This window comes from Pan troglodytes, chromosome 4, assembly GCF_028858775.2.
Source record: "Pan troglodytes isolate AG18354 chromosome 4, NHGRI_mPanTro3-v2.0_pri, whole genome shotgun sequence".
NCBI classification, from domain to species: domain Eukaryota; kingdom Metazoa; phylum Chordata; class Mammalia; order Primates; family Hominidae; genus Pan; species Pan troglodytes.
Window position 1 is genome coordinate 155,162,553 of NC_072402.2, and position 21,416 is coordinate 155,183,968.

The 21,416-nt window shown below is 48.1% G+C and overlaps 1 protein-coding gene across 3 annotated transcripts in view; it reads right to left on the reverse strand.

Moving 5' to 3' along the window:
• Positions 1-21,416, reverse strand: part of ADAM19 (ADAM metallopeptidase domain 19) — a 98,205-nt gene continuing 76,789 nt past the window's right edge. For 2 of the 3 annotated variants that reach the window (XM_016954120.4, XM_001137856.8), the window contains 10 exons: positions 19,593-19,788; positions 17,351-17,459; positions 15,688-15,892; positions 14,550-14,627; positions 14,330-14,438; positions 13,022-13,166; positions 11,815-11,899; positions 10,969-11,193; positions 4,484-4,636; positions 1-3,695 (listed from right to left, as the gene is read on the reverse strand). In XM_016954120.4, the coding sequence (XP_016809609.3) occupies positions 3,642-3,695; positions 4,484-4,636; positions 10,969-11,193; positions 11,815-11,899; positions 13,022-13,166; positions 14,330-14,438; positions 14,550-14,627; positions 15,688-15,892; positions 17,351-17,459; positions 19,593-19,788 (1,359 nt within the window). In that variant the 3' untranslated portion in view covers positions 1-3,641. Of the gene's footprint in view, positions 3,696-4,266; positions 4,637-10,968; positions 11,194-11,814; positions 11,900-13,021; positions 13,167-14,329; positions 14,439-14,549; positions 14,628-15,687; positions 15,893-17,350; positions 17,460-19,592; positions 19,789-21,416 lie in introns of those variants that run through there. The other variant, XM_009450056.5, reaches the window with a different exon arrangement.

Consider the following 21,416-nt stretch of genomic DNA (forward strand, 5'->3'; position numbering starts at 1 on the left):
TAACATTGCAAATGACAAACAATTCATTTTTAATTAAATACTAACAAGGAAAAAAGGCACCATGGCCCATTCAAGTATTTTGCATAGATGTACAAATATTGTAAACAATTAATAGGTGGACAAGAGAGAAGAAGATCTGTTTTCCGTGAACAATCTCCCAAATAAAAAGAAAATTCACATTGCCCTGGATCCCAGACACATACAAACGCACAGTGGACGGTGTGAGAGGACGCGTTGGGGGTGACTTTGGAAATGTGGGCTTGGATTCTACAGAACCTCTCCTTCACAGGCTCCCCTCGGGAAGGGGACCTTTCCAGTTGGCGTTCCCATGGCTTTCTTGGGTGTCCAGCACAGCTGTTATACACGTGGTTAACACAATTACTGACTTTGGAACTGGTCCCCAGTTTTCAAATTGCAAGTCTTCCATACCTTCTGTCAAATAAGAATAAATTAGGAAGTAGGCAGGGAGAGACTTTATTGGAAAGGGGTATTGCAGGAGGTGGGGAGGGGCTATTGCTTCAGGGGGAAGGGACTATGGCAATACAAAAAAACACTCCAACCAGAAAATCAGCAAGTCTCAGACCTTAAGATCTGCAAGTGTCTCAGAGCTGGGGCAGAAAAGGGCTTTACTTTTATAGGGAGAAGTCAGCAAGGCTGAAAGGAATCTATGGCTAGCAGGCAGTTACAAGATTGAGCCAGGTGCCCAGGCTAAGGCTTCTAGAGACAGGGAGACAGGGCACTAAATCCCTTGAGGTTTGTTTTAGAGATGGCTCCAAGGCCCTTAAAAAAAAATTCTTGGGTTGTAAAATTGGCAGGAGGTTAATTTCACTTTCAAAAAGATTTACCTACATCCCCATCTGCACAAAGAGCTTGCTAACTCACTAACCCAAACTTGAGTTAAGCTTCCCTCCTCCCCACCAGACCCTGGACTTTGGGCCACCCTCAGCCTGAGCCAGCAAACAGCCCCTCCCCTGGAAAAAAAAAAAAAAAAAAGGCTGGGCACAAAGTCATTCCCTGAACGTGGTTCTTTCTAGCTATGTTTACTTCTTCCAATAAAAGAAAAGTCCTTTTCTGCCTGGGCTTTGAGACGCTTGCAGATCTTGCCATCGGTCGGTCTGAGCCTTTTCACTATTCCCATAAGGCCCCTTCCTCTCCCTTTTGCAATATTCCCTTTCCCCTTCTGCAATCATGCTTTGGAATAAGGTCTCTCCTTCCCTAAGCCCAGATTTATTTGTATTTGACACCTCAAAACAGCATACTGGGCACTGGAAAGAAAAGGGGATGCATAATGGCCAGTCTTCCTCCTGGGCAGCCTCCCTGAACAAAGCCAGGAGTGAAGCATTAGTAGAACTGGTTGCCAAAAGTCTATCAAATTCCAAAACATTCCACCATCTTCCAGTTCACAGTACAACTTGATGGGATGGAGGTGATATGAAAATAATAAAACAAAACAAAACAAAAAGCAAGAAAACAACAACCCAGGTCTCTTTCTGGTGTGGTTCCAGGGAGGGTGGACTGCAGGTTCAGATGGCTCATGCAGTCACTATGGCTGTGGCGCTGTCACTTCAGAGCTATCTACCTCCTGATGTGAGGGAGAAAGGCTGGAGAAGCCACAGGAAGCTCTGTGAGGCATGGGGTTGGGTTTTGAGGATGTTGCTTGTTTGTTTTGCAGAGGGGTGAAAGGGGATGTTTTCACCTTTACTTTCCAGGAACCAAGCCTTGAGGCAGAGGGTAGCACATTTAAATAAAAGGTTGGGCCACAGGAAAGGTGGGGAATGGATCTCCACAGCAAGGATGACCCACAGCAAGGATGACCCACGGCAAGGACATGGGGAACCTGTATCACAGCCACCCTGAGGGAAGAGAAACTCATTTTCCTGAGATCTTTCTAAACCCAACCCAGGCTTTTCCCCCAGGGGTACATCCCGTATTTTCCACTTATTTCCAAACCCAAGAACATCCAAGAAGCACCTATTGTGTGCAGAGAACTATAAGGAGGCCCTGGGGTGGTGAATCAGAAGCTCAGCCTCAGCCTTGCAGTGAGGTTTTCAAGAGCGAACAATTGCTCATGGCAGGATGGGAGGAGGCCCCAGGAAAGCCTCAGAGGAGTGAGAGTCAGGCCAGCTCCTGTCCGGAGAGCCACCCAGCACCTTTGTGGAGTGGGAGTCTATCTCCCAGAAAACATCTCCAGGTGCTTTGCAAAAACCGTCCTATCTAGCAAAGCACCACATGGCCATCCTTCCCTGCTGCAGGGAAGACAGGAGCCACCGCAGACCCCCTCACCTGCTCAGAGCTCTCTTTCTGTGAGGGTCAGGTAAGGGCAGTGACCAGAGAGAGAACAAAAGGAAGTGAATGACAAAAAGCTGGGTTGAGGAAGAGGCTCCCAGCTCTGACTGTTCCAGTGCAGCTGTTGCTGGCTGCCTTCTCCAGTGATCTCGGGCAGCTCCTAGAAATGGGTCTGTTCTCTGCTCAGAGGGCAACGGTCCAGCCCGAGGTCAATGACCAGCCACTAGGGCAGGCTGGCTCCCTCGTGTGTACTTTGTAAATAGCTGGGCTCCCTAAGGGGGGACCTCACCTAGATTTAGCTCAGAGTAAGGAGGAAGACCCCCACCCTGCTGAGGTCACAAAACACAATGAAAAATAAACATATGACCCCAGTGGGCATGCCCCAAGTCTACTCTGGTCACACTCCTGAGAGCCAGTGAGGGAAATCCAGTGGCCGACTGTGAGAGAGGACTCTGACTTGTAGGTCACAAGCACCTGGTCACCCGAAGGTCAGGACTGCTGAGGGTTTGCTCACCAAAGCACCACACATTAGAGGGAGAATGAGAGGGGAAGGAAGAGAGAAAAGCGTGGGGCACCAGGAAAGTGCGGCAGAGAAAACAAAGAGCAACTAAAAATTATCCAGAGTCAGGAGTCGCAACCTTTGGCATCACAGCTCAGAGGAAGCCCAAGCCTGGTGCTCCTCCTGCTGTCTACACTGCCTACGAATAGTACCTGTCTGAGTCAGAGTGACCCGTGTGAATACAGGGATGCAGGGGTTTGGGGAGAGGTGGGAGGGGACGTGGCTTGTCACATGCAGCCATACAGCCAGAAGCCGTTCCCTCAACCAAGCCCTGGGCAGGGCCACAGCAGTGGCTGGCTTGACCCTTCCTTAATCCCTAAAAGCTAAAAGGGGTGGGTAAGTACCAGCCTCCATCCAGCCCGGGACCTCTGAGGAGAGCAGAAGCAATGGGAAGCTCTCTTGCGTGCCCTGCACCCCAGGAGTGAATGGATGGCTTCTGCAAGCGAAGTGCTGGCCTGAGGGGCTTGCTGGCCTTGAGCATCTCCATCAGCACCTCGGGGCTAGGAGTCTGGAGGAGAAGCTGCCAGTCACCCTCCTCATACTCTCCCCTCCCTACCTGGGGCTGTATATTGCACAAAACAACACCTAGAGGCCATCAGATCGTAGTCCCTCTGGGCTTCCAAGGAAGCCGAGGAGGCACTGAGTCAACAGGGAGATTTTTGGAGATGTGGAGGTTCCTGGAGGAGGGTGGGAGGAGCTCAGAGGCGGCCAGACATGCTTCTTCAGGGTTCCATGGCCATGGGTCCTCTGCAGTGTCCAGAGAGCTCAAGGAAAGGGAGAAGCCCCTTGGACAGGTCTAGATTTTCGAGCTAATCATCCCTCCAGCCCTCTGTGATCTGTATTCTGGAAACTGGGAAGAAAAAGAAGGGAGGGAGAGAGACATCAGCTTGATGCTGATCAATGGGATCAAGGGGGCAGCCATCCTCCCGATTTTAGAAGGAAGGATGGACCACCCACTGAGAACAAAGGCTTCTTGTGAAGTCCATCCATGTGTCCACTCACCCAGACCATCAGCCCAGCAGGAAGGGGTGTGGTAGGTGCCCCTATCTGAAGCTGACCAGCCACCCCTCCCTCTTCCCTTCCCTGCTAAGGCAGCAGCACAGTCCACAGTTTTCTCAATGCCTCGTGGGAATACAGCATGGTCAGCCAGCTTCTTCACCTCATCCCTTTCTGACCTGACTGCCAAGACTGGCAAACTGAGACTGTCAGCCACACAGAAGAAGTACGAGGAGGGGCCAAGTGTACACAGCCTCCCGCAGGCCAGGTGGCTTCTACTAATGCACTTCCTTGCTCTCCACAACAACCTGATGGGGCTGGTACTGCTGCTCATCATAGCCTCTGTACAAATGAGGAAACAGACTCAAGAGGGACTTGCTCAGGGTCCCTCCCCAGGTCAGGTGCAGGGGCAGGACTGAAGCCACCACAGCTCAGGATTCTAAGAATCACCTTTCACACGAAGCCAAAACTCCACAGTCAAGCGGGCACAAAGAAACATGAATGTTTTGCCCTTGGCTTTTGTTCTGGAAGTTCAGTCCAGACCACAAGAAGCATGAATTGCTTTGTTTTCTCAACTCTACACCTGCCCCCCTGGAGCCCTCTGGTACCAGCTTTCACCTTGAGGGCTTCCTGTGGACTCACCTTTGGGGCAAGTGCTGCCAGAGGCCGGGACTGCTGAGGGCCAGCACCAGGGGGCCGCAGTGGGGATGCACCTCCTGGCCTGGGGAGGCTCCTGCGGCCTGGCACTGGGTTTGCCGGGAGTGCCTTCTGGGGCGGCCGAGGCCTGGAGAAGTCCTGGAGAGAAAGCAATAAGCCTCACTTGAAGGCCAGAGGCCTGTTTGAAAGAAAATATCCCTGATATCTCACAGGTTAAAATCAGATAGATAAAAGTTATATACTGTATGGTCCCATTTAGAAAGAAACTGTATGTATAATGTGTTTATATTCTCAAGAGGAAGTCAGGAGAGCAAGCTGGCAGTATCTATTAAAATTACAAATAACCAGTGATGATGATCTTTTTTTCATATGTTTGTTGGCTGCATAAATGTCTTCTTTTGAGAAGTGTCTGTTCATATCTTTCACCCACTTTTTGATAGGGTTGTTTGATTTTTTCTTGTAAATCTGTTTAAGTTCTTTGTAGATTGGGGATATTAGCCCTCTGTCAGATGGATAGATTGCAAAAATCTTCTCCCATTCTGTAGGTTGCCTGTTCACTCTGATGATAGTTTCTTTTGCTGTGCAGAAGCTCTTTAGTTCAATCAGATCCCATTTGTCTATTTTGGCTTTTGTTGCCATTGCTTTTGGTGTTTTAGTCATGAAGTCTTTGCCCATGCCTATGTCCTGAATGGTATTGCCTAGGTTTTCTTCTAGGGTTTTTATGGTTTTAGGTCTTAGTTTAAGTCTTTAATCCATCTTGAGTTAATTTTTGTATAAGGTGTAAGGAAGGGATCCAGTTTCAGCTTTCTGCATATGGCTAGACAGTTTTCCCAGCACCATTATTAAATAGGGAGGATCTAGAACTAGAAATACCATTTGACCCAGCAATCCCACTACTGGATATATACCCAAAGGATTATAAATCATTCTACTATAAAGACACATGTACACATATGTTTATTGTGGCACTATTCACAACAGCAAAGACTTGGAACCAACCCAAATGCCCATCAATGATAGACTGGATCAAGAAAATGTGGCACATATACACCGTGGAATACTATGCAGCCATAAAAAAGGATGAGTTCATGTCCTTTGCAGGGACTTGGATGACGCTGGAAACTATCATTCTCAGCAAAATAACACAAGAACAGAAAACCAAACACCACATGTTCTCACTCATAAGTGGGAGATTAACATGAAATGAGAACACGTGGACACAGGGAGGGGAACATTACACACTGGGGCCTGTTGGGTGGTGGGGGGCTAGGGGAGGGATAGCATTAGGAGAAATGCCTAATGTAGATGACGGGTTGATGGGTGCAGTAAACCACCATGGCATGTGTATACCTATGTAACAAATCTGCACATTCTGCACATGTGCCCCAGAACTTAAAGTATAATAAAAAAAAATTACAAATAACTGTTCTCTGATCTAGTAATTCTACCTCTTCTGACCTATGTTAGAGAACTATTTGCACACGTGCACAAAAATGAAACTGCAAGGTTGTTCCTTGCAGCACTGTTTGTAACAGCAAAGAAACTATAAATAAGCAAAATTTCATCAGCAGAAAAATAACTAAAATTATAAAGTGACAGATGATATAGCACTTAAAAAGAATGAAGTAGGTTGATAGGGGCTGGCGTGGGGAGATGTTCAAGAGTTGTTAGGTGGAACAAACAAGCTGTAGAGGATAGTTGACATAAAATAAGTCAGCATGCTCACCGCCTAATAGAAATGTCTGTAACAGAAAAAAGGAAGGATACAGACCAAAGAGATTACACTGGGATGGGGTGCAAAAGGGGAGGGGTGTGTTCCAGGTGAACATTCCATTTTTTTTTTTTTTTTTTTTTTTTTGAGATGGAGTCTTGCTCTGTCCCCCAGGCTGGAGTGTAATGGCATGATCTCGGCTTACTGCAACCTCTGCCTCCGGAGTTCAAACGATTCTCTTGCCTCAGCCTCCCGAGTAGTTGGGATTACAGGCGCCCACCACCATGCCCAGCTAATTTTTGTATTTTTAGTAGAGACGGGGTTTCGCCATGTTGGTCAGGCCAGTCTCGAACTCTGACCTCAGGTGATCTGCCTGCCTTGGCCTCCCAAAGTGCTGGGATTACACGTGTGAGCCACCACGCCCAGCCCTTGAACATTCCATTTTTTTTTTTTAACAAGAGCATGTACGTGTATTGCCTGTTAAGATTAAAACAAAATTTAAACAAAGCAGCAGCTACGTTTTGTTCATGTTGGTTGTCCATGTGTGTGGCACATTTCATGGATTCTGTCCTTCCTGTGTTACTATTACCTTCATGTTCTCACCATCTCCACAAGGCTTTGCCCTGACTACCTTATTTAAAATTACGACAGCCCCCACCCTGACATTCCCTGACCTTTTTATCCTAATATACCTCTTCTTTTCTTTTCATATCACTTACTGCCTTACAACATATATAATTTCTTTACTTATCCAGTTGATTTTTACTTTGTGTCTCTCCATTCCCCTCTAGAGTGGAAGCAGTGTGGGGTCCGTATCTGTTTGGTTCACTGATACATCTTTGGCTTCCAGAACAGTGCCTAGTATACAGTAGGTGCTCAACACATATTAGTTGATCCATTGTTTTTTAAGGGGCAAAGAATGACTGTCCCACCCGCAGGCCCCCAAGCTGTTGGGGTTTAAGGGGAAGCCAACTGCATAGAAGGGAGTTCCAGTGCCTGCTCTCCTTGACTTCCTTCCCTTCTCGAGAGGGTCACTACCACGTATTAAAGTGGACAAAAGGCAAGCACATAGAGAGGGCAGGAATAACACAAAGAGCCGAGATTTTCCCCAAGAAGCTTCATGGCATCAGAAACTAAAGCAAATTCTTAGGGCCAAAAAGCCATGTTCTTCAGCTCTATCTAGAAGGACAATACAACCCGCCCCCTTCACCACCGCCTTCCCCAGCTCAGAATAGCTGCCAAGTTGCAATGGTTGCTGGAAGCCAGGATAGAGACCTTCTGGGGCAGGTGACAGCTGGGTGCAGATGTCAGGTTGCAAGTGGGAAAGGCTGTGCTCCCAAGGGAGCTGTGCAAATGAGCCACTGAGGGGCTGGAGTTTGGGCAGGAGCCTCATCAGCATGTCAGCACTGGGCCTCCCAGCGCAACCAGCCACAGGCCACATCTGCGATGATCCAACTCAGCCCTACCAGGGCCCTCGCCCAGCACTGTTTTCCTTTTTCTAGAGCAGAAACAGTCCCTCAGCTACTCTGGCCCATGCTCCCTTCCACAAGGGACGGCATCTTACTCAATCAGATTACACAAGCCTGATACGGGGCGTCATCCCCTGCCAAGCAATGGATCTTCAACTCGTTATCTATTTTCTCTTCTGCACATTTCTCATCAGCTTCACTTCATCAGCCCTGCCTACTCCCTGCTCCAAGCTTTTACCATCTTTCTTCAGGACAACCTTTAAATCTTCTAACTAGGACACCCATTTGCTTCTAGAGTGACTTTCATTTTTTAAAACTATTTTAAAAATTCAAATATAATACACACAGAAAAAGGCGAACAAATCATAAATATACAACTAGATGAATTATCACAACGTGAATACACTAAGTAATCCCCATGCAGGTCAAACAGTAGATTAACAGCTTCAGAAGCATCTATGGGCCCCTTGCAGGAACTACACCTCTCTCCTGCCTAAAGATATCCCAAAGAGTGATCAATCCTTGTCAGTAGAAAATTGCATCATGTCACCACTGTCCTCTTCCTATGGAATACAGACCAAAGTCCTGACCAAGGCTATGTGGCCTGGGCATAGACGGGCTCCTCCTGGCTTTCCAGCCTCATCTCATAGCTCCTTGGGACCCAAGCACACAAACCTTTAAGTTCCTTCAATCCACAGGGCCTTCTCCCATGACAGAGCCTCCCTACTAGTGGGTCCTGGGACCAGGAAAGCTCCTTCATCACTTGCCCTCACAGTCTGGTTAAGTCCTGTTCCTCCTTCATGTCTCAGCTCAAATGTCACCACCTCAGGGAAACCTTCCTGGATTTCCCAGACTAGGTCAAATCCTCTTGTTACTCTCTTCTGAGCACCCTGAGCCTCTCCTTCACAGCACATATCACTGTTGCAGTGACACATATCCCAGAGTCACTGCCCCAGCAGAATGTGAGCTCCTGGAGGCAAAGCTGCCATCTGCCTTCCTCGTCATCGCCTGGCCCAGAGTGCAGGTGCATAAGCCGGTTTAGAATAGCAGAACTGAAGAAGTGATGAGGTTTCATCTATCACTTCTCCAGGGGGTCCATGTCCCCCAGCTAGGAGGTGGGGAATCTTTGATGGCAGACTGGAGACTGTGAGTGGCCCCAGGGCAGGAGGCTGTCTCAATCAGCTGGATGAGACCTGGGTTCAAGTCCTAGCTCCTCCACTCACAACTGTGCAATGTCGGGCAAGTCCCTTCAATCCTATGAGGACTGGCAACCTCCAAGAGAAATGAGGGCTGCAGCAACTCCCTTCTTGGAATGGCTGTGAGGAGGCAGGTGGCAGCCCAATGTCATCACAGCAGCCCCCACTCAGAGCAGCTGCCTCCCACTGTTCGCTTGTAGAGAGACACCCACCTGGGACCCGGGGCCCAGGAGAAGCTGTGCTTGGGAGCTGTGTTTTGGGGTGCCTGCCACTGGCTGGGCAGCTTCCTGCACCCGGGACTCCTGCCAGCAGTCCCAGGGGTGCAGGTGCAGGGTATGCACAGCCTCCACCACTTAACAGACAGCTGGGTCCCCGCTGTCCCTGACACTTCCTGACCTACGGCTCAGCACCTAGGGGTGACAGGGGTGAGGCTGGCCCCGTGTTCTCTGAACATGCCTCTAGTGTGGGTTTTTCAGAACAACAGTCTGAGTGGACTGCTCGCCCGACCCACTCCCTCCTCCCTCTGCTGGCACCCCTGTTCTCCTGTAACCCCAAGTCTCTACATGCCTGCTTTCTCCCTTTCTTTCATCTCTCTGTTAGGGACTGAACTGTGCACTCATCATTTAAAAAAAAAAATCATATGCAGAAGCCCTAACCCTGAGTACCTCAGAATGTGACCATATTTAGAGATAAGGTCTTTAAAGAGGTGATTAGGATAGAATGAGGCCACCTAATCCAATCTGGTGTCCTCATAAGAAGAGGGGAGTTGGACAGGCAGACACCAGGGAGGCAGAAGTGCATAAGAAAGGCCTCGTGAGAACACAGCAAGAGGGCAGCCACCTGCAAGCCACAGAGAGAGGCTTCAGAAATCAACCCTTCCAGCACCTTGACCTTGGACTCCTAGCCTCTAGAACTGTGAGAAAATAAGTGTCTGTTTTGAAGCCACCCAGTGTGCAGTACTCTGCTATAGCACCCTCAGCACACGAGTACACTCTCCACCTCTCTCTCTCCACTCCTCCCCTCTCTTGCTTTTTTCCTTTCCTCTTTCCTTCTCTCTCCCTGTCAATCTTTCCTCTCTTTCTGCATGGATTTTTCCATCCTACCTCTGCCCCACATAAAAGGAAGAGGAGAGCAGCAGTTTCACAGCAGAGAAACAGAATGGATGCCCTCAGCCTTCCCAAACTGTACCACTGCCACACATCCCAAGGACCCTCCAAAGCCTGCAGCCAACCCCAGAGTCCTTAGGGTCAGAGACAGCTTGGGTTCCATGGAGCCCTCTGGATTACACCCAGAGAAAGCAGTCTCAGTTGAGGGGTCACACCCAAAACACACAGGCCAGTTCCGGAAGGCACCCCACCCGGCCGCCACCCAGGAAACACCTGTGTCTGCACTGGGTGATCTCCTGCAGAAGGTGTGGTCAGAGCCATCAGAGCACACACACGCAGTGGGAACAGGCTGCTGGGCAGGCTATGCCTCCAAGAGCACCAGGGCTGGGGGCGGAGAGTCTAGACCCCACTCTCACCTCCCAGAGGCACCTGCCCCTTGGGATGGGCAAGGCATCAGGATACATCCCTAAGACTTTCCAATCAGTAGAAGGTACCAATAGGTACAATTTGGTAGGAAGAGTACTATGATGAGAGAAGTACAGTCCCATCAACCTCAGAATTGAGAAATCAGGATAGACTTCCTGGGAGAAGCGGCATCTAGGAGCAGATCTGAGGATGAGCAGGAGGTGGCCCCACCAAGGAGAGAAGGAGCGCATCAGGCAGAACAAGCAGCATTTACAAAGACCTAGCAGGCAGACGAGCATGGGGGAACTGACAGAAGTTAATTTGGCGTGGAAGGTGGGTAGTGGCTTGTCATAAAATAGACCAACCCGGGAGAAAATGCCACATGATTTAGGAGCTTCCTAGAGAGTCTATTTCCCCACGTTCATTGCTCTAACCTGCTGTGCGCCCCCGTATTGACTGAATTGCAGAAAAGGCAGTCAGCTCATGACCCCACAAGTTTCACCTTCCCCACCTTTGCCATTACCCATTGAAAGTGGCCTTAAAAGCAATGTTCCCAGCCCAAGGTTGCTGATTATCCACTTACCTGGGAAACGATGCAATTTGGTGCGGGCGGAATTGGCCGGCTTGGAGGAGGCCTCCTGGACAACTCCGTCCTCTCTATTTGAGACCCGGGCCCTGGGGAGTTCCTAGCAGCCCTGCTCAGGTGAGCTGGCAGTGGTGCAGGTGGGGACCCACCACGCAGATAATCTGGAGGGGGCCGGGGAGGAGGCTGGGAGGGCTTCCGCAGGATTTCCGGAGTGTTGATCACCTGTACGCACAAGTCAAGGAACACCTGAGACAAGAAATCACTCAGGGCTGGCCTTGTGTGTCTCTTTGAGATAAACCAGAGCCCAAAGGGAGAACAGACACACCAATCTATTAAACCCCTGAGGATCCCAGAAGTCAGATGCAACCTTTAAAGTCATTAGGGGATGTCAGAACCAAATAATATGTCTCTCCAGCCAATAAAAGGGCTTTTATTACCAATCCCATGGGCCCACAGAGGCTCTTAGAAAAACACAGCATGGCGGCCGGGCATGGTGGCTCATGGCTGTAATCCCAGCATTTTGGGAGGCCGAGGCGGGTGGATCACGAGGTCAGGAGATGGAGACCATCCTGGCTAACACGGTGAAACCCCGTCTCTACTAAAAATACAAAAATTAGCCAGGCATGGTGGTGGGCACCTGTAGTCCCAGCTAATCGGGAGGCTGAGGCAGGAGAATGGCGTGAACCCGGCAGGCGCAGCTTGCAGTGAGCCGAGATGGCGCCACTGTACTCCAGCCTGGGCGACAGGGCGAGACTCCATCTCAAAAAGAAAAAAAAGAAAAATACAGCATGGCCCTGAGGGATAAAGGAAAAGTAGCAAAGTTCAGTGGTGCAAAGCTCTTACCTTTCGCTTGCCCTGGGGGGTCTGCAGCTTGAAAGTTGGGTTGGCATGACCAGTCCCGCTGTTCTGAGAAACCCTGAAGGGACAACTAGAAACAAGAAATGGGGGAGGAAAAGAAAGGGGAAGATGTTCAGCAGGGGACAGTGCCTGAGTTCCCTTTGACCCAAGCACAGCCAGCAAGCAGCTAAATCTTTCCAGGTCTGCTCTGGAGGGAGTGGGATTGGTCTTCTCAAACCACATCTTCCTAAGTAGAAAAACGTGTGGCCAATGGAGAACTCTCAAGGAAACAGAGTTGGCCTTATACAAAGCAGAGCTCTCTCAGCACCTTCTCTTCACCCTTTTAAGACCCTTCCCCTGTGAGGAGACACAAGGGTGTCACGAGCCATCAACCAATCCCCATCAGGCATAGATCCAGAAAGACCTGGGACTTAAAATCCCCTCCAGAACAAGTGTTATTTAATAGGTGACTCAGAGACTGTACATCTTCCGTATCCAAAATAATAAATCACTTTTCAAATGGGACACCAAAAGCGAGCAGGAGTAGCTATTCTTATACCAGATGAAACAAACTTTAAAGCAACAGTGGTTAAAAAGACAAAGAGGGGGCTGGGCATGGTGGCTCATGCTTGTAATCCCAGCATTTTGGGAGGCCAAAGCGGGCAGATCACCTGAGGTCAAGAGTTCGAGACCAGCCTGGCCAACATGGTGAAACCCCGTCTCTACTAAAAATACAGAAAATTAGCTGGGTATGGTGGCATGCACCTGTAGCCCCAGCTACTCAGGAGGCTGAGGCAGGAGAATCGCTTGAACTCAGGAGGCGGAAGCTGCAGTGAGCCAAGATTGCACCACTGCATTCCAGCCTGGGCAACAAGAGCGAAACTCCATCTCAAAAATAAATAAAATAAAATGGGGAATAAATCAACTAGACAAAGGATGGCAAATAGATTTTATTTTATGTTTCAACTTGATTTGGTTGGGGATATTCTGCTGAGAAGAACTCAGGAGTGATGACCAGAATCAGTAGAGTACTTACAATAAGATCAACTAGTAATGCCTGTCACAGTCATAGCAGGGGAGTGGGCAGCATGTACCTTGCACTTGTCTTCCCTGAATTAGACCCACTATCGCCAACACTTTTGCTAAGTACCATTTATGGAGACCTTTGTGACCCATAAATTGACCCTGAGTCCTCCATTGAACCCTGTCATACCTGAACTGTTGCCTCAGCTTGGAAGGGAGAGCTGAGGGCTTGAGTTGGCCTAGTTTGTTGTTCTGTCTGCAGCAGTAGTACATCAGCGTGAGGACCGCCAGCACCAAGATGGCCACCAACACTCCAGCTACCACAGGACCCACACCTTCCAGAAACAGAACCCAAGTGGGAGATTTAGAAGCTGTCTGGGCTACAGCAGATTTCAAAATAGGTATTCGTGCTTCTTCTTCAGGCATTTGATTTGCATTTAATTTGTATTACTTATTTTAACTTACAAATTATAATTAGAAACACACATTATGGGCCGGGCACAGTGGCTCATGACTGTAATCCCAGCACTTTGGGAGGCCGCGGTCAGCAGATCACAAGGTCAAGAGATCAAGACCATCCTGACCAACATGGTGAAACCTCGTCTCTACTAAAAACACAAAAATTAGCTAGGTGTGGTGACACACGCCTGTAGTCTCAGCTACTCAGGAGGCTGAGGCAGGAGAATCACTTGAACCCGGGAGGCGGAGGTTGCAGTAAGTCGAGATCACACCACTGCACTCCAGCCTGGGTGACAGAGCAAGACTCCGTCTCAAAAAAAAAAAAAAAAACAAAGAAACAAAAAGACTCAGACAGATTTAAGACTAGACATCTCACCCATAATCCATAACTTAACATTTGGTTTCATCAAAACTACCCCAATATTCTCTCAAGTGGTTAATGTAAATATAGAGAATGTATTTGTACTAACAAAACACTACTTTTTATCAGTTTTACATATTGGGGTTTCTTCCTTGAAAGATTTTGGTGCTTTTTTTTTAAAGTTATTTGCTATTTTTTTTTTAAAAAAAAAACTTTAGAAATCATAGTGCTAGAATCCTTGAGAGATCCACTAAAATACTATAAAATTTTCTGAGTGTCTGGTTCTCCATTTTAACTTGTGTCCATCAGAGGAAATCTAAACCACCATAATGTGTCCCAGGTTCATGATTATTTTTAAGTGCCCAAAGAGAAATAGTCACCGTGTCCCCTAAAAAGAATGGGAACATTCAATGACCTACAGTCTCTCTTACTCTCACTCTACTAAGCGGGCTCCCCCTCCTCAGTAGAAAGGATGGGAGAAGAGAGACTGAACCGTGTCCCCACACCACACTATGAGCAGTCGCTCCTCTCTGTTGGTCTCTCTTTATCCTGATTTCCTCTCTACAAAATCAGGACAATGAAGCTGACTCAATGTGGATGCTCTGCAACATGCCACCTGCCCCTGATGCCCGCTCTTCTCACAAAAGTGGGCAGTGGCCCCAGCAGGCTGGCACTCACTCTCAGGGGGCATAGGCCCACTGTCGATACTGCCCCCGTGGCCCGGTGTGTTGCAGAAGGGAGGGGCCCAGCCCGGCAGGCAGTGGCAGTTCTGGTTGTTGTTACAGACCTGGAGCGAAGAAAGGGCAGAGGCATCAGCACCCCAGCGAGCATCAGCCACCCACAGGGCCTGCCCTCATGACGTCCCCATGACACAGAGAAGCCAGAACCCAGCACGCACCCCATGGCCATTGCACTTCTTCCCACAGCCTTCAGTTTCAAAGAAGGAGGTGTTCCTGCACTGCCCCTCGAAGCAAATCTGCACGGAGAGAAAACAGAACGATCAGTGCAGTGGGAGGGATGCTGGTTGGGAGTTAGGAGGCAAGATTTTGCACTTGGAACATATGAGGACCCATGGCCCGGCCTGGTGGCTCACGCCTGTAATCCCAGCACTTGGGGAGGCTGAGATGGGCGGATCACCAGAGGTCAGGAGTTCAAGACCAGCCTGGCCAACATGGTGAAACTCCGTCTCTACGAAAAATACAAAAATTAGCTGGGCCTGGTGGCCTGTGTCTGTAATCCCAGCTACTCGGGAAGCTGAGGCAGGAGAATTGCTTGAGCCTGGGAGACAGCGGTTGCAGTGAGCCGAGACTGTACCACTGCATTCCAGCCTGGGTGACAGAGCAAGACTCCATCTTAAAAGAAAAAAAGTATGAGGGCCCAAATAGGCAGCACACTTCAGGTTACTATCAAAGTGAAAAATGGAAAACAGCCCACAACGCTAAGGACAGGACAACAGCCAACTAAATTCTGCTATTACTTTTGTGATTAGGGAGAAAACGACAAATATATTGTTAAAGTATCATATTTAACAATACAATATTATTTATGTGTTATCACATTAAAGGACTATTAGGTTGATTATGTTAATTACTTGTCATTAATATGTATCAATTTTAACATTATATTTAAAAATAATGATGGTGACAGTATTCTGTGCCAGGTGCTATGCTAAATGCTTCATGTTTTCCATAGTTTCATTATCAGAATCGACTCTGGAGGATAGAGTCTGTGCTATTATTTTGCTCAGGCTTCCCTAACTCCTAGTCCATTTTTAATTCCTATGATAATTAGCGATGAGGATGAAAGTGGCACTAGCTAGGCCACCTAAGTGCTTTACCGGGATGATTTTCTTTAATCCTTCCGACAATTCTCTGGGGTGGCTGCCTGCTGTCACTATACACGCTTCATGAAGGGAGCCACCGAGGCTCAGAGGTTGGCGAGGTGGCATCTGAGCCCAGGCATCCTTCCCTCAGACCTCACTTCTCAATCACTCTGCTCTGCAGCTGGCTCCTAGGTGAGCGGGGGAGGGGACTCACATGGTTGTAGCCACACTTGGTTCCAGTCATCACCAGCCCTGGGTCCAGCATGTCACCCTCCTCCTCAGGACCTCGGTAGACGTGGGTGCCCCGGCACTGGATCTGCCTCCCATTCATGATGATAGTGGTGTCAATGGGCACCGCGTTGGACTCCAGGGGCCGGGCCTCAGAGCTCTGACACTGGATCTTCCCACACTTCGCATCTCTGGGCACAAGAGACAGAGAGGGAAGGAAGCGGAATCAGAGGCAGAGGAAGAGTTGGGGCACCAGAGAGCTTCAGTCTTTCTTGATCAAGACAGCAGGCTTGCGTGGGGTGGGGCAAAGTTTTAGGGCAGTCATGTGCTTTGGAACCCACCAGGAGAGATTCCATGTGGACTGACACCAAGGGAAGAGAACAGGCTCCTTGACCCTGAGCAAATCTAGACCAGAGAACTGGCCTCGAAAAGTCCTTAACTCCAAGAATAGCCACCTGAGCTGAGCAATCTTTCCCTTTTTGCTCCTTATACCGCCATCAACCCAGGAGTTCCAGCTAGAAATCTGGGGTCATCTCCAACTCCCCATTCTCCCTCACTCCTGGGCTCAAGCCATTTTCAAACCCTATCAATCTTCCCTCCTTAATTATCTATCTTATTATCTATCTACCTTAATTCACACTGCCCCACCCCCCTTACCTGGTCTGCAGAAGATTGATTTCCCTGCCTCCAGTCTGCCCCATAGGAGTCTAATTTTCACACTGCTCTCAAGCTAAAATCCAAACTCCCCTAGCCATGCATTTGAGGCTTTTCATGATCTGGTCCATGCTAAACTATCCAGGCTAATTTCTCAGCAGACCTTCTCCTTTGCACCCCAACATTATACTTTAACTGTATCAAACTGTTCTCAGTTCTTTCAACTACCAGTTTTTCTCTATTCATCTCTCTTCCTGGATTACTCTCCTATGCACCAGCACCACTCTCCACCCTGTTCACCGAGGTAACTGCTCCAGATCTCAGTGTAGGTATAACTTCCTTTGGGAAACCACTCTGACACACTAAGATGGGTTGGATGGCTCTCTCCACATTGCCATTGTCATACTATATTGTTAATTAGAAGTTCCATGCACTCAGCACAATATCTTGCACATGGTAAATCTTCAATAGATAGTAGATAGACAGTAAATCTTCAACAGACAGTAGATGGATAGATGGACAGACAGATGGATGGATGGATGGATGAGTGGGTGAGTGGGTGGTGGAGGATGGATAGATGGATGGATGGATGGATGGATGGGTAGACAGATGAGTGGATGGTTGGTTGGAATGAATGATGAATAAATGAATGAATGAGTGAATTAATGAATGAGGAGCTATTCAAATTAGGGCATGATTAGAATTTGGCAGAAATGACCCAAAAGGGCTGATTCCCTGCCCTACTGTAAGATGGTCCCCAAAGGAAACCCGATCAGCTTTCTAGGAAGCACTGCCACCCACACCCTCCTCTGACTTCCTTAGAGCTGAAAAGTGCGTTGTCAAACAGGGGGCCGAGTATAGATGACTGACTTCAACTGATTGACGTAAAGGTGCAGCTCTGGGGCCAGTCACACTGCTGAGCTGGGCAGCAGTGAGGACAGAGCAGAAACTGCTTGTTCATCCTCATTTCATGAGGCCTGCCCTTTGGTCATCACCTCATGTTGCACTTCCTGTGTTCACCATTCATGTCCTTTCCACAGTTTCCAAAGGTGTCTCCTGCCACATTCACCTTCTCGAAGCAGAGGTCAGGGGCAGGTCGGGCTCCTGGGTGGGCAAGCAACATCTATCAGTATACTCATCTGTCAGAAGCCCCCAAGGGCAAAGGTATCTTTGGTAAAGTAATGAAGGTAAGAATATTTTCTGGGAGGGAATACTCAGCCTCTTCTTCCTGTTCCCTCCAGGTTACTCCATCCCCATATTCTCAACAAGATCTACTCAGAGAATAATGTTTTATATAAATCCTTTTTTTTTTTCTTTCAGATGGATTCTCGCTCTGTCACCCAAGCTGTAATACAGTGGCACAATCACGGCTCATTGCATCCTCCGCCTCTTGGGTTCAAGCAATTCTCTACCTCAGCCTCCCGAGTAGCTGGGATGACAAGCACCCACCACCATGACTGGCTAATTTTTGTATTTATTTATTTATTTTTTTGTAGAAATGGGGTTTCACCATCTTGGCCAGGCTGGTCTTGAAGTCCTGACCTCATGATCCCCCCACCTCGGCCTCCCAAAGTGCTGGGATTACAGGCGTGAGCCACCACACCTGGCCTGTTTTATGTAAATTCTTCCTACCTTATTGAGGATTTATATTTGTGTGTGGGGAGGGTTGCATGCTAAGCCTGCTCTCTAATGAAGAAGCCATGTTCCGATTCAAGATTTTAAAAAATAGGTCATACATGCATAATATTTTAAAGATATAAGTATGTCTTGGAAAATTTTTCTTGTAGTCATCCAGTTCCTACTTCTCTACATCCTGGAGGAATAGCACTTATTAACAGTATATTTTCTAAAGATACTTATATCTCTAATTTCTATATCTCCTAGGTATAATTCTGTGTGTATCTTCTAGAGATAATCTATCTAATAAAGAATGGAAGCATATTCTTTTTTTTTTTTTTTGAGACAGAGTCTTGCTCTGTCACCCAGGCTGGAATGCAGTGGCACAATCTCAGCTCACTGCAACCTCTGCCTCCCGGTTTCAAGAGATTCTCCTGTCTTAGCCTCTCGAGTAGCTGGGATTACAGGCGTCCACCACCACGCCTGGCTAATTTTTGTATTTTTAGCAGTTACAGGGTTTCACCATGTTGGCCAGGCTGGTCTTGAACTCCTGACCTCAGGTGATCCACCTGCCTCGGCCTCCCAAAGTACTGGGATTACAGGCATGAGCCACTGTGCCCAGTCTTTTTTTTTTTTTTTTTTTTTTTGAGATGGCACATCCCTCTGTCGCTTGGGCTGGAGTCCTAGAGTGGAGTGGCTCACTGCAGCCTCAAACTCCTGGGCTCAAGCCATCCCCCCACCTCAGCCTCCTGAGTAGCTAGGATTACAGGTGCAAGCCACCATATCAGCCTCCTGAGTAGCTAGGATTACAGGTGCAAGCCACCATATCAGCCTCCTGAGTAGCTAGGATTACAGGTGCAAGCCACCAAATCTGGCTTGAAAGCATATTTTATTCGCTGTTCTACACCTTGCATTTTTCACTTAATTTTTTGTGGAAGATGATTTTATTCAGTAAATATAGGGCTGCCTCCTTATTTAGCCATAAAGCATTGCATTATATGAATGTACCAGAATTAATTTAATTGGTCCCTACTGAAGGACATACAGGTTGTTGTTGCTATGGCTAACAATGGTGCAGTAAACATCATAGTAAATATATCCTCACATACATGTGCAAGTGTTAGCTGCATTTCTAAGTATATCTCCAAATTGCTTTCCATAGTGGTTATATCTACCTGTTTCTTCACACCCTCCACAACACTATATCATTATTATTGTTATATTATTATTATCTTAACTTTCAGTCTTTGCAATCTGATATATGAAAAATCTCACCTCATCATAATTATACTTTGCTTTCCCTTAATATGACTGAGGTTAAACGTCTTTTCATAGCTTAAGGGCCATTTGCATTTGCTTCTCTGTCTCTATCCTCTGCTCATTTTTCTTTTGGATTACTCTTATTCAATTGTCCACTCTGAGAAATAAAAGCATCAAGGGACTGGGAAGGAACACTGTCCTCTGGTTCTCCCTGAATATCTACCCTGAGTCAAGGGGATGAAAGAGGTAGTATCTAGAGGTGCCATTTGAAGCCAAGATTCCAAACTACCCTGAGGGCCAGGGGAGGCTGGCTGGGAAGTGGTGGGCTGGGGAGAGCCGTGCTCCCCAGGAGAGCCTTACCGGGTCCCCACAGCTGCTGGCACTGCTCCTGGTAGGTGAGGCACATGCCGTTGTAGCAGTAGGCCTGGCCGCCCTCACAGGGGGTACCATCCATCTGGTAGAAGTTGGTAGGGCAGTGGGGAGACTTGCCCGTACAGAACTCTGGGAGGTCACACTGCCTGGCCTGCTCGCGGCACAGGGTCCCAGGAGCCAACAGCTGAGCCAAGGAATGAGAGGAAAACACAGTCAATCTCCTCCCCACCCTCAACCCTGTTGCCCAAGGGCTCATAAGGATCACTCTCATAGAACAGAATTTTCCATTACCATGATTTCACAGCACTTTTTACATGACCTCATTAGCCCAAACCACCTTCAGCCTTCTCATGTGAATACTGACAGAATTTCAAGCTGTTTTCACAAATGCTAACTCACTTTCTCTTCATAGAAGTCTTAAGAAAGAGGCAAGAAATAATACCTATACAACAATTTACAGTTTCCTACATGCTTTAGTAATAGCAGCTACTTTTATGCAGCTCCCACTTAAGTGTCCAGTACAAATATGACTTCACTTAGTTTTCATGACAGTCCTGTGTGATATAATTATCCCTTCTGCAGATGATAAAATCTGTAGGCTTAAAGAGGTTAGACGATGCATCCAAAGACTCATAGTAAGTGGCAGGGGAGCCAGGCCCACTAATACACACACACACACACACACACACACACACACACACACACAAAACTAGCATTCACATAACATCTGTGAGTTTACAAAGCACCTCAGCAATAATATATCCCCACTATGGGGCCAGGCACTGGGCTGAGTGTGTGACATACATATATCTCGTGGGATCCTCACAGCTTCCATGGGATAGATACTGCTATTTGTCCCACTTTGCAGATCAATAAGTTGATCAACAGCACACCTGGGGCAAAGGGCGAAGAGTCTTACAGCCTCCCTGGGTAGTCGGTGTTACTAATACTCTTTCCATTTTACAGATAAAGAACCTAGGCTCAGAGAGTTAATAGGTTGCCCCAAATCACACAACCAGGGTTTGAAGTCAGTCTTGGACACCAGGGAATCCTTTCTGAGGCTCAAATGGAAATTCTTGTGTGGAGTGAAGGGGTCCACTCCATGCTTATGCTTAGGCCTTGGGCCAAGACTGGAAGAACTTGACCCAGCACAGCCTCCCAGGGGGACGCACAGCCAAACCAGATGCCGTGCACATTCCGAGAGCCAGGCAAGGAAACCAGTGACTGAGAACAGACCCCCTCCCCTGCTCCTGGGCCACTCCTCCCACCCACAGGGTCATTCCAGGAGAAGGCAGACAGGCTTCTCCACCGGCCACTCTCAGGCCGAGACTGGGCCAGCTGAGCAGCTTGCTGAGAGTGGATGCCCAGTTCCAAGTGTGGGCATGGGTGGTACATGCAGGAGGAGGCTGCAGGACACACCTCTGCCATCCAGAGGCAGGTGGAGGCAAAGAGGACCTGCCCCACAGCCAGCCTGCCTGGGCACTCATCCCAGCTCCTTAACCGGCAGCGGGGCCTTGGGCACCTGCTGTGTAACCTGTGTGTGCTCACTCACCCACAACTCAGGATAATAACCCACTCATGGGTGATTAAACGTGAGTTAGAACTAAGTATGTGAATGGTATCTGGCCCCTAACGAGCACTCAGCAAGTGCTAGGCAGAAGCCCAGGCCCACAGTTCCTGCCTAAAATGATGGGGCCAGATGGGGTTCAGGCTTTTCAGATTTAGAAAGCAGATATTGTAATACATAGGTCCATATGTACATGTGTGTACATATATAATTACACATGTGTGTGTATATATATATATATGGAT